This window comes from Lepisosteus oculatus, chromosome 7, assembly GCF_040954835.1.
Source record: "Lepisosteus oculatus isolate fLepOcu1 chromosome 7, fLepOcu1.hap2, whole genome shotgun sequence".
Classification (NCBI taxonomy): Eukaryota; Metazoa; Chordata; class Actinopteri; order Semionotiformes; family Lepisosteidae; genus Lepisosteus; species Lepisosteus oculatus.
Genome location: NC_090702.1, coordinates 48,460,376 through 48,475,478, shown reverse-complemented (window position 1 = coordinate 48,475,478; position 15,103 = coordinate 48,460,376). Strand labels below are relative to the sequence as shown.

At 49.8% G+C, this 15,103-nt stretch overlaps 1 protein-coding gene across 1 annotated transcript in view; it reads right to left on the bottom strand.

The window, feature by feature from the left end:
• The window catches only part of LOC102694156 (reelin), a 168,564-nt gene that overhangs the window by 55,452 nt on the left and 98,009 nt on the right, over positions 1-15,103 (bottom strand). Inside the window, 12 exon segments of the mRNA XM_069192636.1 lie at positions 306-467; positions 2,013-2,246; positions 2,407-2,473; positions 3,421-3,530; positions 3,912-4,040; positions 4,578-4,786; positions 8,773-8,888; positions 9,410-9,561; positions 12,686-12,831; positions 13,399-13,639; positions 13,965-14,061; positions 14,586-14,637. Coding sequence (XP_069048737.1) covers positions 306-467; positions 2,013-2,246; positions 2,407-2,473; positions 3,421-3,530; positions 3,912-4,040; positions 4,578-4,786; positions 8,773-8,888; positions 9,410-9,561; positions 12,686-12,831; positions 13,399-13,639; positions 13,965-14,061; positions 14,586-14,637 — 1,715 coding nt within the window.

The window sequence follows — 15,103 nt, the reverse complement described above, 5'->3', positions numbered from 1 at the left end:
TGCCAGGGTGTGACGCCCACAGCCGGTATCAATCGCACTCATCCTCTCTGTGCACCCAGCACTGAGGAGGGTCTGACCCACAGTGCCGAGGACTGCTCTACAACAGCGCTGCCTTCCCCAGTACTGCAACGCCCCTCCCAGCAGCACGGTTCAGGGCCGTTTGTCTTCATTAGCTGATGAAGCCGCAGCAAATGAATGAATGATCCACAACAGATTGTTTTCCATCAGGGGGGAAGAGCCCGTAGACAGCCAGGCGGCTCTCCATTTCACACACAGGCAGACCAGAGTGCGTGCTGGGGGGGTACCTGGGCTCATGGAAGCCTTGGTAGGGATAGTGCTCCAGGAGGGTCCAGGTGATGCCATTGTCGGAGGAATAGTGTAGCAGGACGCCCTCCCCGGGCTGGTCAGGAGCACTGCAGGAGCTCAGCGTGCTGCGACTGCCCAGCCGCAGAGTGAACTGCAGATACCTGAGAACGAAGAGGGCATAAAGGATGGGAAAGGAGAAAAAGAGTTGTTTTGTTTCAAGTGAATTTTTTTTATTTGCTCTGGCAACACTGATTGTACCCATCGGTCATGCTAATAAAGCACCTGGAATTGAGTGGGATATCGGGAACCGGGTTAGGGAAGGAGCAGAGGGGAAGGGGGGGCGGAGATGAAAAGCAGTCATGAAGGGAGAGGGAGTCAAGAGAGATTATATTCATACAGTAAGCAAGAGCAGGTGCCTTGCTTGGATGGACAGGTGAGTTCAGGTGTGTTGCTGCTACCTGCAAGCAGATGGAGAACACTAAGACACCCAGCCTGACACCCAGGGCAGCCGAGAGGGAATATCACCCTGCAACAGCCCTCCCTCCCTTCAACTACAGGCACTTCAATTAAATTAGTGTGTCTTTTATAAATCATAATCTCAGTTTTGTATCCTCAGCAGGTGTCGAGCCAATCAAGCAGAAAAACAGAAAATGAACAATGTGCACCGGGTTCGGCACAAGCTACTGAATGATTGCGCTCATTAATCCGCGGCTCCCTCCCCCTGCCTGTCCCTCTCGTCCCTTCATCACTCCTCATCAACACCTCGTCCAGCAGCGCTCATCCATCTCCCCCCGCTGGAAAAACAACAACGGCTCAGACGCGGATCGGGGAGGGGGAGCGGATGACGGACGAGCGCCGCGATCCGGTGGAGGGCTGCCTGGATTAAAGACCACCGCGATTAATCACCAGCGCGTCCCTCCACCGCCGAAGAGGACTCCGCGCCCAGACTGCGCACACCCCACAAGCACTGGAACGCATGAGCTAGAAGTGACCCGCTTGCAGGAGCACACGGGGACGAAGATCAGACAGTAGGGCAGGAAGAGGAAGGGGAGGTTTAAACGCCTATCATGGAACTGACTGTACAGGCGCGTTTTTCTGTCGGATTGCTTATGCAGTGCACGACGTCCAAAAGCATCACCAAAGTCAACTCTGTAGTTGATCTACGAGCTGAGTGGGATTTGTGGACTAGTTTTTCAGGTTTGTAAAGTGCGAACTGAACAACGGGCACAGTAAGGTTACATGTGCTACGCAAATCTTTGACATAATTGAATATTCAAGGTCATAGCAAAACCGCAAGAGACTGCGCTCATCAAGCTGCTACGATGGGTTCTCATTTCACCACTGCCTCTATTTCAATCCTGCATCACTCCTCGTGAACATCATCCATCCAGCAGTCCATCGTAAGTTTGACCTCAGGAAAGGGTTCAGACACACCAGGCTGGAAGTGATACACACACTCCCCCTGCTGGTACAATTTAGCACTGTAACCTGCCATTTAATTAAAAAAAACAGCAACTTCAGCAAATCTTTCCTTTCTGAGTGCCTTTTAGGGACTGGCAATAAGACAGGTGAACACAGAAAACTAGCCTCAGAGATCTTTTAATTGAATTTACCTTGTTTTCAGTTTCCTTTCTTAGAATCGTACCTTGCTTCCCCCTTGCACTGCTTGATGGGAGTGTTTCGAGGGGTGCGCAGTGTCACTGTACCTGGCCTGGGAGCTGTCAAGGGGTGTGGTGACCAGGTGTCTCCGACTGTCCCGGTTGAACACGAGCGCCTTGCCGCTGGCCAGAACACCACAGGCAAAGCTGACCTCAGCCCCCCGCAGAGACTGGAAGCTGTGGTAGGAGGAGAGCCTCGCACTGGAAAACCCCTCGGACAGGAACGCCGGGAATGTCTGGGAAGCCAGCTCACATGCCGGCCCGGAGAATCCCGGGTCACACCTGGGAGAGAGGGGTGAGAGAGAGCAGAGGGAGAGAGGTAAGGAAAGAGAGAAGCATGTCGGGACAGACAGGAGGATGGAGGGTCAGATCATTTCCTCATCATCTGATGAATGGACTGCTTGGGTTTCTAACTAAATACATTTCTACTGATTGGACTTACTTGCAGCCGTTCCTCGTGCACTGTCCCCTGCCAGAGCAGAAGCGCAGGCAGGATGGTCCAATGTAGACTGCAAGACAGACAGAATGAGATTACAGACCATGAGAGAGACAGGGGGATTACAGACAGAGTGAGAGAGACAGGGGGATTACAGACAGAGCGAGAGAGACAGGGGGATTACAGACAGAGTGAGAGAGACAGGGGGATTACAGACAGAGTGAGAGAGACAGGGGGATTACAGACAGAGTGAGAGAGAGAGATTACAGACAGTGAGAGAGACAGGGGGATTACAGACAGAGTGAGAGAGAGAGATTACAGACAGTGAGAGAGACAGAGATTACAGGCAGAGAGAGAGACAGAGATCACAGGCAGAGAGAGAGAGAGATTACAGACAGTGAGAGAGACAGAGATTACAGGCAGAGAGAGAGGGAGGGAGGTTACAGAGCAAGAGAGAGATTACAAACAGAGTGAGAGAAACGGAGATTATAGGCAAAGTGAGAGAGAGGGAGATTACAGACAGTGAAGGAGATGGGGAGATTACAGACAGAGTGAGAGAGACAGGGGGATTAGAGAGGGACTGAGCGAGACAGGGAGATTACAGGCAAACAAATCATTTAACATCTGGTGAGCCTATGGACTTCTGCTAATGATCTGTGCAAGTACATCACCAGTTTTATAGTAAACAAGAAGTCAACACAAACACTGTATAATAAGAAGCTTTTTGTAAAATATTCCAATTAAACCCTATTCTTATATTACTCTGTTGACAACTTGCAGCAGTGGTAATGGTGGTTCTTGTATCATTTTGTTTCCAGCAAATGGAAATTTCAGCAGGTGTATAATGTCCCGGTCTAACCAAGCTAAGAATGAATCTTCTCGGTAACTGCGATGTCACTGTGAAAAACAATAGCAGGACCCAGAGCTCCCTGGAGACATGGCGGGTGTAATGAGCCCTCTGAACAACGCGGGACCGCGGGACTGCCGGCTCCCGCGCCCTTACCGCCCTCGGCCCCTCACCATTATCGACGGCCCACATGTTTCCTGGCCCTGTCCCCGTCTGCCTCCAGCGGAACCGCGTGCTCTCCGTCAGGGCGGCATTGGGCAGGGGGATTGTTATCCTGCTCCACCTGCAGGGGGCGATATACACACAGTGAGACTGGGCAAAGACGCGCACAGTCCCATTTCTAATCCAGCAAATCATGCGGCCGACTCTCTCCCGCCTACTGCCTGTCTCCGTCTGCGCTGCCGGTCTTCCTCCCCCATCAGTACCTCAACAGGAGCCTGTAGTTCTGTGGGGAAATGGGGAGACTCTCTCTGCCACCCCTCTCCTCCCTTGTCCCTGCACATTCCTCCACCTTCCCCTCCCCTCTCCCTGTACCCACTGTAGCTGTAGGAGGAGTAGACCGTGCTGTAAAAGGAAAGCACTCTGTATTACCTAAGGCCTGTAGTTCTGTGTGCCACCCCTCTCCTCCCTTGTCCCTGCACATTTCTCCCCCCTCCCTTCGTACCCGCTGTAGTTGTCGGAGGAGTAGACCGTGCTGTGAGGCAGGTGAGGCCCAGCGCACAGCTCCGGCAGGCACTCGGTGTGCAGGAGCGACCACGAGCGCCCGTGATTGGTGGAGAACTCCAGATTGACGCTGCAGGAGGTGGCCGGAGACCGAGGCAGGGGGAGAGGGCATAGGGACAGGGGACGGAGTGCGGAACAGAGTCACAAGGTCGTGAAAGAGAGGAGGAAGGAGAGATAAGAGAGAGTTTAGATTCGCATCACATAAAACGAGTGTTTTAGGAGACTTTTCAAATGTCACCAATTAATTAGAGAACGATCCCCTTCTGTCCCATCACTGATTTGGATAAATGTATGCCTGCTTTAAACAACATGCAGATGGGATTTTTTATTCTAGTGGAGGTACGACTGCAACTGCTCATAAACCTGTTCAAATTCCACGACAGGTGCATCACATCCCTATCTCTAGAGGGTGATATTTCTCTCACGGGGGGCTCCGTCTTCGTCTTAGGAAGCAAGCGATAAATGAAACGCATATGGGTTATGTGCCCCAGCTCTGTATTCGGACATGCTCTTCTGAACGAGGGAGACTGGCAAGCTGAGGTCTCCCTTCTGCCCTACTGCAGTGCACGGGACAAGCGCGTGTGCCCCACCGGCAGCGCAGAGTCACCTGTTGGCGGGCTGGTAAGAGCCGCAGCCCAGGTTGATGGAGAACTGGGCCACGTGAGTCTGTGCGCCGGGGAGCACAGGGAGCAGCTGCAGGAAGTCCAGGGCCCAGACATGGCGGCCGGAGCCGGCGTGAGAGTGCTGCTCCAGACAGAACTGAGTGGTGGGAGTCTGCAGATCTGGCGGAAGAGCCACTGACACCACAAAGGGGCTCTAGGACAGGGGGAGACACAAAGAGACATGAGGAAGAGCAGAACAGAAGTAGGACTTGGCCTTATTTGAACCCATTCACATGAGAACATGTGTGTGTGGTGTGTACAGTATAGTGTAAGACCAGGGGGACAGTAGTGTGCAGTGTGTGCAGTGCAGTATATATACCCTGTAAGACCAGGGGGACAGTAGTGTGCAGTGTGTACAGTGCAGTATATATACCCTGTAAGACCAGGGGGACAGTAGTGTGCAGTGTGTGCAGTGCAGTATATATACCCTGTAAGACCAGGGGGACAGTAGTGTGCAGTGTGTACAGTGCAGTATATATACCCTGTAAGACCAGGGGGACAGTAGTGTGCAGTGTGTACAGTGCAGTATATATACCCTGTAAGACCAGGGGGACAGTAGTGTGCAGTGTGTACAGTGCAGTATATATACCCTGTAAGACCAGGGGGACAGTAGTGTGCAGTGTGTACAGTGCAGTATATATACCCTGTAAGACCAGGGGGACAGTAGTGTGCAGTGTGTACAGTGCAGTATATATACCCTGTAAAACCAGGGGGACAGTAGTGTGCAGCTTGTACACTACTGAAATTCTTGCCCATTCTTCCTTGCAAAACAGCTCGAGCTCAGTGAGGTTGGATGGAGAGCGTTTGTGAACAGCAGTTTTCAGCTCTTTCCACAGATTCTCGATTGTGCAGTATATATACCCTGTAAGACCAGGGGGACAGTAGTGTGCAGTGTGTACAGTGCAGTATATATACCCTGTAAGACCAGGGGGACAGTAGTGTGCAGTGTGTACAGTGCAGTATATATACCCTGTAAGACCAGGGGGACAGTAGTGTCTAGTGTGTACAGTGCAGTATATATACCCTGTAAGACCAGGGGGACAGTAGTGTGCAGCTTGTACAGTGCAGTATATATACCCTGTAAGACCAGGGGGACAGTAGTGTGCAGTGTGTACAGTGCAGTATATATACCCTTTAAGACCAGGGGACAGTAGTGTGCAGTGTGTACAGTGCAGTATATATACCCTGTAAGACCAGGGGGACAGTAGTGTCTAGTGTGTACAGTGCAGTATATATACCCTGTAAGACCAGGGGGACAGTAGTGTGCAGCTTGTACAGTGCAGTATATATACCCTGTAAGACCAGGGGGACAGTAGTGTGCAGTGTGTACAGTGCAGTATATATACCCTTTAAGACCAGGGGACAGTAGTGTGCAGTGTGTACAGTGCAGTATATATACCCTGTAAGACCAGGGGGGCAGTAGTGTGCAGTGTGTACAGTGCAGTATATATACCCTTTAAGACCAGGGGACAGTAGTGTGCAGTGTGTACAGTGCAGTATATATACCCTGTAAGACCAGGGGGACAGTAGTGTGCAGTGTGTACAGTGCAGTATATATACCCTGTAAGACCAGGGGACAGTAGTGTGCAGTGTGTACAGTGCAGTATATATACCCTGTAAGACCAGGGGGACAGTAGTGTGCAGTGTGTGCAGTGCAGTATATATACCCTGTAAGACCAGGGGGACAGTAGTGTGCAGTGTGTGCAGTGCAGTATATATACCCTGTAAGACCAGGGTCAGTAGTGTGCAGTGTGTGCAGTGCAGTATATATACCCTGTAAGACCAGGGGGACAGTAGTGTGCAGTGTGTACAGTGCAGTATATATACCCTGTAAGACCAGGGGGACAGTAGTGTGCAGTGTGTGCAGTGCAGTATATATACCCTGTAAGACCAGGGGGACAGTAGTGTGCAGTGTGTACAGTGCAGTATATATACCCTGTAAGACCAGGGGGACAGTAGTGTGCAGTGTGTGCAGTGCAGTATATATACCCTGTAAGACCAGGGGGACAGTAGTGTGCAGTGTGTGCAGTGCAGTATATATACCCTGTAAGACCAGGGGGACAGTAGTGTGCAGTGTGTGCAGTGCAGTATATATACCCTGTAAGACCAGGGGGACAGTAGTGTCTAGTGTGTACAGTGCAGTATATATACCCTGTAAGACCAGGGGGACAGTAGTGTGCAGTGTGTGCAGTGCAGTATATATACCCTGTAAGACAAGGGGGACAGTAGTGTGCAGCTTGTACAGTGCAGTATATATACCCTGTAAGACCAGGGGGACAGTAGTGTGCAGTGTGTACAGTGCAGTATATATACCCTGTAAGACCAGGGGGACAGTAGTGTGCAGCTTGTACAGTGCAGTATATATACCCTGTAAGACCAGGGGGACAGTAGTGTGCAGCTTGTACAGTGCAGTATATATACCCTGTAAGACCAGGGGGACAGTAGTGTGCAGTGTGTACAGTGCAGTATATATACCCTGTAAGACCAGGGGGACAGTAGTGTCTAGTGTGTACAGTGCAGTATATATACCCTTTAAGACCAGGGGACAGTAGTGTGCAGTGTGTACAGTGCAGTATATATACCCTGTAAGACCAGGGGGGCAGTAGTGTGCAGTGTGTGCAGTGCAGTATATATACCCTGTAAGACCAGGGGGACAGTAGTGTGCAGTGTGTGCAGTGCAGTATATATACCCTGTAAGACCAGGGGACAGTAGTGTGCAGCTTGTACAGTGCAGTATATATACCCTGTAAGACCAGGGGGACAGTAGTGTGCAGTGTGTGCAGTGCAGTATATATACCCTGTAAGACCAGGGGGACAGTAGTGTGCAGCTTGTACAGTGCAGTATATATACCCTGTAAGACCAGGGGGACAGTAGTGTGCAGTGTGTGCAGTGCAGTATATATACCCTGTAAGACCAGGGGGCAGTAGTGTGCAGTGTGTGCAGTGCAGTATATATACCCTGTAAGACCAGGGGGACAGTAGTGTGCAGTGTGTACAGTGCAGTATATATACCCTGTAAGACCAGGGGGACAGTAGTGTGCAGTGTGTGCAGTGCAGTATATATACCCTGTAAGACCAGGGGGACAGTAGTGTGCAGTGTGTACAGTGCAGTATATATACCCTGTAAGACCAGGGGGACAGTAGTGTGCAGTGTGTACAGTGCAGTATATATACCCTGTAAGACCAGGGGGACAGTAGTGTGCAGCTTGTACAGTGCAGTATATATACCCTGTAAGACCAGGGGGACAGTAGTGTGCAGTGTGTGCAGTGCAGTATATATACCCTGTAAGACCAGGGGACAGTAGTGTGCAGTGTGTGCAGTGCAGTATATATACCCTGTAAGACCAGGGGGACAGTAGTGTGCAGTGTGTACAGTGCAGTATATATACCCTGTAAGACCAGGGGGACAGTAGTGTCTAGTGTGTACAGTGCAGTATATATACCCTGTAAGACCAGGGGGACAGTAGTGTGCAGTGTGTACAGTGCAGTATATATACCCTGTAAGACCAGGGGGACAGTAGTGTGCAGTGTGTGCAGTGCAGTATATATACCCTGTAAGACCAGGGGGACAGTAGTGTGCAGTGTGTGCAGTGCAGTATATATACCCTGTAAAACCAGGGGGACAGTAGTGTCTAGTGTGTGCAGTGCAGTATATATACCCTGTAAGACCAGGGGACAGTAGTGTGCAGTGTGTACAGTGCAGTATATATACCCTGTAAGACCAGGGGGACAGTAGTGTGCAGTGTGTACAGTGCAGTATATATACCCTGTAAGACCAGGGGGACAGTAGTGTGCAGTGTGTGCAGTGCAGTATATATACCCTGTAAGACCAGGGGACAGTAGTGTGCAGTGTGTACAGTGCAGTATATATACCCTGTACGACCAGGGGGACAGTAGTGTGCAGTGTGTGCAGTGCAGTATATATACCCTGTAAGACCAGGGGGACAGTAGTGTGCAGCTTGTACAGTGCAGTATATATACCCTGTAAGACCAGGGGGACAGTAGTGTGCAGCTTGTACAGTGCAGTATATATACCCTGTAAGACCAGGGGGACAGTAGTGTGCAGCTTGTACAGTGCAGTATACCTGATTAGAGGACTACGGCAGTGTGTGTAGTGTAGTGCACTGTGGATCAGTATACCCTGTAAGAGGAGTAGGGAAGTGTGTCCAGCAACACATGCTCTCTCCTTCCCTCAGCCCGGCCATACAGGATGACATCATTCTCATGGGACTCGCCAGGGTCACAAAGCCCCCCACCTGCCAACACACAACACACCAAGAATTATACACTATATAGCACCCTGGGCACCACACACACTATATTGCACTGATATAATGAGTATTTCCATACCTTACAATACCTTGAGAATGGGCATCATACACAATATAAAGGACTGAGATAATGGGTATTGTACAACCTTACAGTACCCTGAGACTGGGCTTCACACACTGTATCACTATACAGCACTGAGATAATGGGTAATGCACACACCTTATAGTACCCTGGGATGAAACCACCAGTTTACAGGGCTAGTTGAGTGAATCACTGCATTTTACTTATTCGATTGACCTGTAATTTACACAGTAGGCCTTGCCATTAAAGATCCCTAGAACAATTCAGGATTAACTGGAATGGAGGGGGAGACCCATGGCCGGATGCCCTGAAGTCGTGGAAACAGAGGCCGGACCTTGGTCTTGATGGAAGAAACAAGCAGGCGTGGCCGGAGAGCCTGCGGGGACAGAGACGCAGGGACACACAGGCAGGCTGAGACACTGACCCATGGTGTAGTGGAAGCGCAGGTTGCCGTAAGCAGTGGTGTCCAGGTAGGGAGTGCACACCTTTCTCTCTCCGTCCCGCAGGAACACCAGCGCGGAGCCCGACTCCACATCCCCACACTGCGTCCCCAGCACAGCGCCCCGGATATCCCAGCTGCACAGACAGGGGCAGACACGCAGAGAGACAACAGGGACACACTCAAATCATTGGCTATGTCCTGCGTGCTTTCTGTACACAGACGCCACTCACCCGTCAGAGCATACGCTGTGCCTGCAGCAGCACACTACAGCTATCCCAGCTACTGTATACAGAGCAGACGTTCCTTTTGTCTACATTGCAAGGATGATAAAAGCCTCAGATTCTGTACTTCTGTTTTAAATCATGGTGTGGGTTATACGTGAATGTTTTTCATATGAACTACATTCAATCCACCATGGTAGCAGTCTGTAAAAGAGCAGGGGAAAATACTACTGCATGTGTTTACGCACCACAGGCCAAGCTTCTCATTAACATTCACAAGAATTGTACAGTGTTCCTTGTACCGAGTCCTCCTCACCCCCCAGATGACTATCTGTATCGTTCAGATAAAGACCCAAAGCATCTTTTATCAACATTCTGTCAGGACAGACACAGCACACCCCGAGAGAATCCTGACAGACACAAACCCGCACAGAAGGTATAATGAAGGTCTTGCTCATTAATGCTCAAAGATCTCTGAAGATACAGCGAACAGCTGCCATGGTCTCTTCATTACACAAACCAATACATCAGGTCTTTCATCATCAACCTAACAGCAGCAGACGGGGTCTCAACACAGCACCTACGATTCCTTTCACATGTCAGTCTGAACTCTCTGGCTTCACCCTTCATTTACTGAGCTACAGTGCCAAAGACTTTATAATGTGCTGAATCTTATAATAACACTGACAGGAGCACTGCATGGCTTAGCTGTGACATACACACAGCAGAAGTGCTGACACACCAAACTGAACCACAAGCATCTAAACCACAGACAGCGATACAGACTATCTTTTTTAAGTTATGAGAAGGATTTGGTGCACACTAATGATTCTTATACCAATGACAGGCTTTCTATTAATTTTGTTTGTAAGTATGAACTTCCCCCGGATTCTTTACATAGAACATGAAACATGTTACAAACACCTGGAGGTCATTTGGCCAATCCAGCTCATTAGGTAGTTATTACATAACTGATCCAAAGATCTCATTCAGCTGTTGGTTGAAAAAAGCCAAGGAATCGGCTTCAACAACATTGCTGGGTAGATTGTTCCACACTGCCGCAGCTCTTTGGGTAAAGATTAACCAGAAAAAATGACCATACATGTACTACAGTACATTGTCAAGATATTTTTTACTGCTGGGTGGTCTAGTGGAAGGGAACTCCAACTCACAATCTCAATAAGTATACTCTCTTATTAAGAGAGACAAAACTCTGGTGCTTCTATTTAACCAGTTTTTTCATCCGAGGACTTTGGCACTGAATTATCTCTCTACCAGCTTCTAAATTACAACCAGCTAGTGTAGAAAGCCCGCAGCCACAAACACAGCACGATTTCAGTAATACAGAGTGACGGAGACTTCAGTCGGTCTGAGCTGGGTTAGTCATCAGAACCCACCCCTTTGCACTCTCACGAAGAATTCTGATCATCCAAGTCAGCAGCCATATCACCCTGCAGCTCACAACTGGCAGCCCACTGGAGCTCAGCAGGTGAGAGTCTGGTCAGCACCTGGATGGGAGACTCCTGGGAAAGCTAAGGCTGCTGCTGGAAGTGGTGTTAGTGGGGCCAGTAGGGGGTGCGCACCCTGCTGTCTGGATGGGTCTTAATGCCTTAATATGGTGATGGGTGACGGATGACGGGGACACTATACTGTAAAAAGGCGCCGTCCTTCTGAGATGTTAAACTGAGGTCCTGGCTCTCCCATAGTTGTTAAAAATCCCTTTCCTCTAGCTAACACAGATGCCAATTATTTATCTTAATACCAAGACTCAATCACTTTTCTGATTATGCTTAAAACAACACATTGACCCAGCAAAGCACCCCAAAAATATTCACCAAACCAGCTTAACATGGGACCTACAGTACCGAGACTTTTTCAAAGTGTGATTTCTTAGGTAATACAGATTTTTTTTCCTTTAACAAAAACTTACAAAAAATAAATTTTGAATGTAGGGCCGAGGGGCAGAGCAAGAAGGCCAACAGACGAGACGGTCCACCGAAATGCAATAAAAAGAGACACCCAGAGTTTCTCATTATCGCATCCTGGTCAGTGAGCACTGCAGAAAGCCTGCAGCAAGATACTGTACAGTACACTATCTGGTGAACTGCCATTCAGCACCATGGACAACGGCACACACTCTTCCAGTCCACACACTGTAAGAGATGGATGATGACAATAATAAAAATAATAATAATTCCTTATATTTATATAGTATTTTATAGCATGGTCCACTCAAAGCACTTGACAGCGCTTTTCATCCTGTTACACATGAAATGTTTAACCCTTAAAAACAATGCTACTGTATATTCCATGGGGGCTCCCCTCCAGCACCAATGTGCAGCCACACCTGGGAGATGCGATGGATTCCATAGTGCACCAGTACCCTCCCCACACGCCAGCTCTCAGTGGGGAGGAGAGCAGAGTGACGAAGCCAGTTCAGAGATGGGGGTTATTAGGAGGCCACAACTAGTAAAGGCCAGGGGGAAATTTGGCCAGGACACCATGGTTAACCCTCCTACGTTTGCTGAAAAACACCCTAGGATGTTTAATGAACATGGAGAGTCAGGACCTCCGTTTTTTATCTTATCTGAAGGACAATATATTTTTTACAGTATAGTGTCTCCATCACAATACTGGGGCAGTAGGACCCACTCAGACCGCAGGGTGAGCGCCCCCTACAGGTCCCACTAACACCTCTTCCAGCAGCAACCTCAGCTTTCCCAGGAGTCTCCCATCCAGGCTCTGCCCATTCTCACACCTGCGGAGCTGCAGGGGGCTGCCAGACGTGAGCTGCAGGGTGCTATAGCTGCTGGCTAAACATAGGTTTCATTGTTACATTGTTTACACAGTACAAAAAACATGCTGCTCCTGTGAGACGCAAACTGAAACAACACACAAGGAGGAGCTTTTCCAACAGCGATCGATATGAAAACATGGAGCCAAAGGTCTAGGACTGCTTGGCATGCCTAAAAACCAAACCGCACTGACGTATTGTAACACACGTCTGATCGCCTCCTCGGCCCACACCAGGACTCACCCCGTGGGCAGGCTCTCAAACTCCTCCTCCCAGTAGCTCTGTCCCTCCTGGCGGTGCAGGTCGATGTCCCGGGTCGAGGCGAAGCTGATCCCGGTGCCTTCTGCTCCATGGAAGTACAGAGCATTGCCCTCCGACTGGCAGGCATGCTGCGGTGGGCAAGGGGAGAGGGTCAGTGGTCTCGCCCACGAGCCAGCAATACAAATATACTGCCATTATTTCTCATTTCTTTCCATGAAGACCGGGAAGCAATCGTGACACATGCAGCACCTTTTCACAACAACGGAGGTACAATACAGCATAGCTACCTTACAGTGGCTAGAGCTCACATACAGGAGAGGAGTCACTTCCTGCACCTCTGCGGAGCAGCCTGGCCCGGGCAGCCCAGGTGGAGAAATGAGGAACTGTCTCCCCAGTCCAATTTAGGGGGAAATTGTCTACTCTAAATGGTGCCGTGGGATCCTTAAAAAGCATGCGATCAGGATCAGGAGTTAAGCGTCTCATGTGAAGGACGGCACAGCGCTCTGTCACGATACCAGGCACTGGTTCAGTAAGAAGAGAGCCCTCATGCTGCCTGAGAGGTCCATCATCCCGCTTATCAACCTGAGACGCGACCAGAGCAGGTTACAAGAAGGTATCACTGTGTCTAAGGGTCTAAAACATCTCCTCATTCCACTTGATCCAGGACATAACCAGTCCTTGACATAACCAGGTACCTTGACAGTGGCTCCAGGGAAGAAGAGCCAGTTAGCAGTGTCGGGGGGGTCCAGGCTGTCCTCCAGCAGGGGGGGCCGGTGAGCTGTGTTGACCAGCAGCACATTGTCGATGCTCCAGCATGACTCGTAGCCCTCCGGCCCCGAGACGGGCTCCTGGGCCCAGCGCACCCGCACCCCCTCCCCCCGGGACCGGGGCGGGAGGGCCAGGATGTGGACCACTGTGCTGCTGTTTGAGGGAGCCCTAGGAGAGACGGGAGGTGAGAGAGAGCAGGCAGGTCAGGCCAGCCTGAGGGACAGAGGCAGTGAGAGGGGGAGAGGGAGTGGGGACGAGCCAGGCAAGAGCAGGTGACTGTGCCCGTGTGTGAGAGAGAGAAAGAGACCGAGAGAGGGACCGCGTGATGAACGTGGGAGACGAAGAAGTGAGGAAACAGAAGGGGAAAGAGAAGGAATGAAAGGCGGCTCACAGATGGGGAGATGGAGGGAGGGGGCCGTGTGGTGGCCGGAGAGAGGGAGAGAAGAGGATGGGGACAATGGCCGACAGAGAGAGGAAGAGAGGGGGTGCAGACCTGATCCTCTCCAGGGGTATCCAGTCATCAGAGCTGTTGAGGCTGTAAGACACTACGATGCTGGGGTCGGAGTAACTGAAGCGACAGGAGCCGGAGCCTGAGAGAGACGGACAGACGAGGACAGGGCAGAGGGCAAAGAGGAAGGAGGGATGGAGCAGGGCAGAGAGAGGGTAGGGGGGCAGAAAGAAGGAGAGAGAAGGTTGACAAATAGCCACACTCTTGCAAGTTACTTTCTTTACTGCACAGTAGGTGTAGGTCAATTTATTTTCTTCATCACATCTCTAAAGTCCCACTCACAACTGTGGTACACTGAATTGTCCACTGAAATGAGCAATCAGGAATTATATCCTTTCCCGTGGTGTGTCTGCATCCCTTCAGACAGAGGTGTGGGGTTAGAGCTACAGAAGTGTACAGTCCTAGGGGCACAACATTTTCTGATTTTTCCCTAAAGGAGTGCCTATTACTTAATTGATCTGAATATTCCTTTAATGAATATGCTTCCCTATTTTCACCTCATTCACACTTACTGTATGATCCATAAAATCATATAAATCACTTTCGCAAAAAGTGAAAAGAAATTAAACACATCATATCAAGCAGGTTATTGGACCGGTTACTCACCCAAAGCAAACTGCAGGACTGTGGCTGTGCTGGTGTTCAGGGGGACAGAAGTCTAAAATGAGAATTAACACACTGAGGGTTTTGATCCAGTAAGTTACAAGACTTACACATACAGTACTTCTCAGCTGTTCACACTCAGATCACAATCTGTGTAAGTAATCCATTCGTAGACATTCCATTCTAGGACTGATTCTATCAATGAATCTATAACAAGCCCAGTCTGTCTCCCTAGTCCGTATATCTGTCCATGTATTTCACAAAGATCAGTTTTCAGGTTTATGGGGTGTCTTTAGAGCTTGCAGTTGTTATGAAGTGTGGTACTGAATATTAACTATCTCCTGCCAAAGCCACAGACAGCTGCTAGGCCCTTCTTGCAGATAACACCTGTACATTAAAAATATGGACTCCCCTCCATAGATGATTAGACCCTCCTTAGTGTAGAAAGGCCAAGAGCTAATTTATATTCATTCCCAGATTCCAGGGGTGACCAACCTTGGTCCTGTAGAGCTACAGTCCAG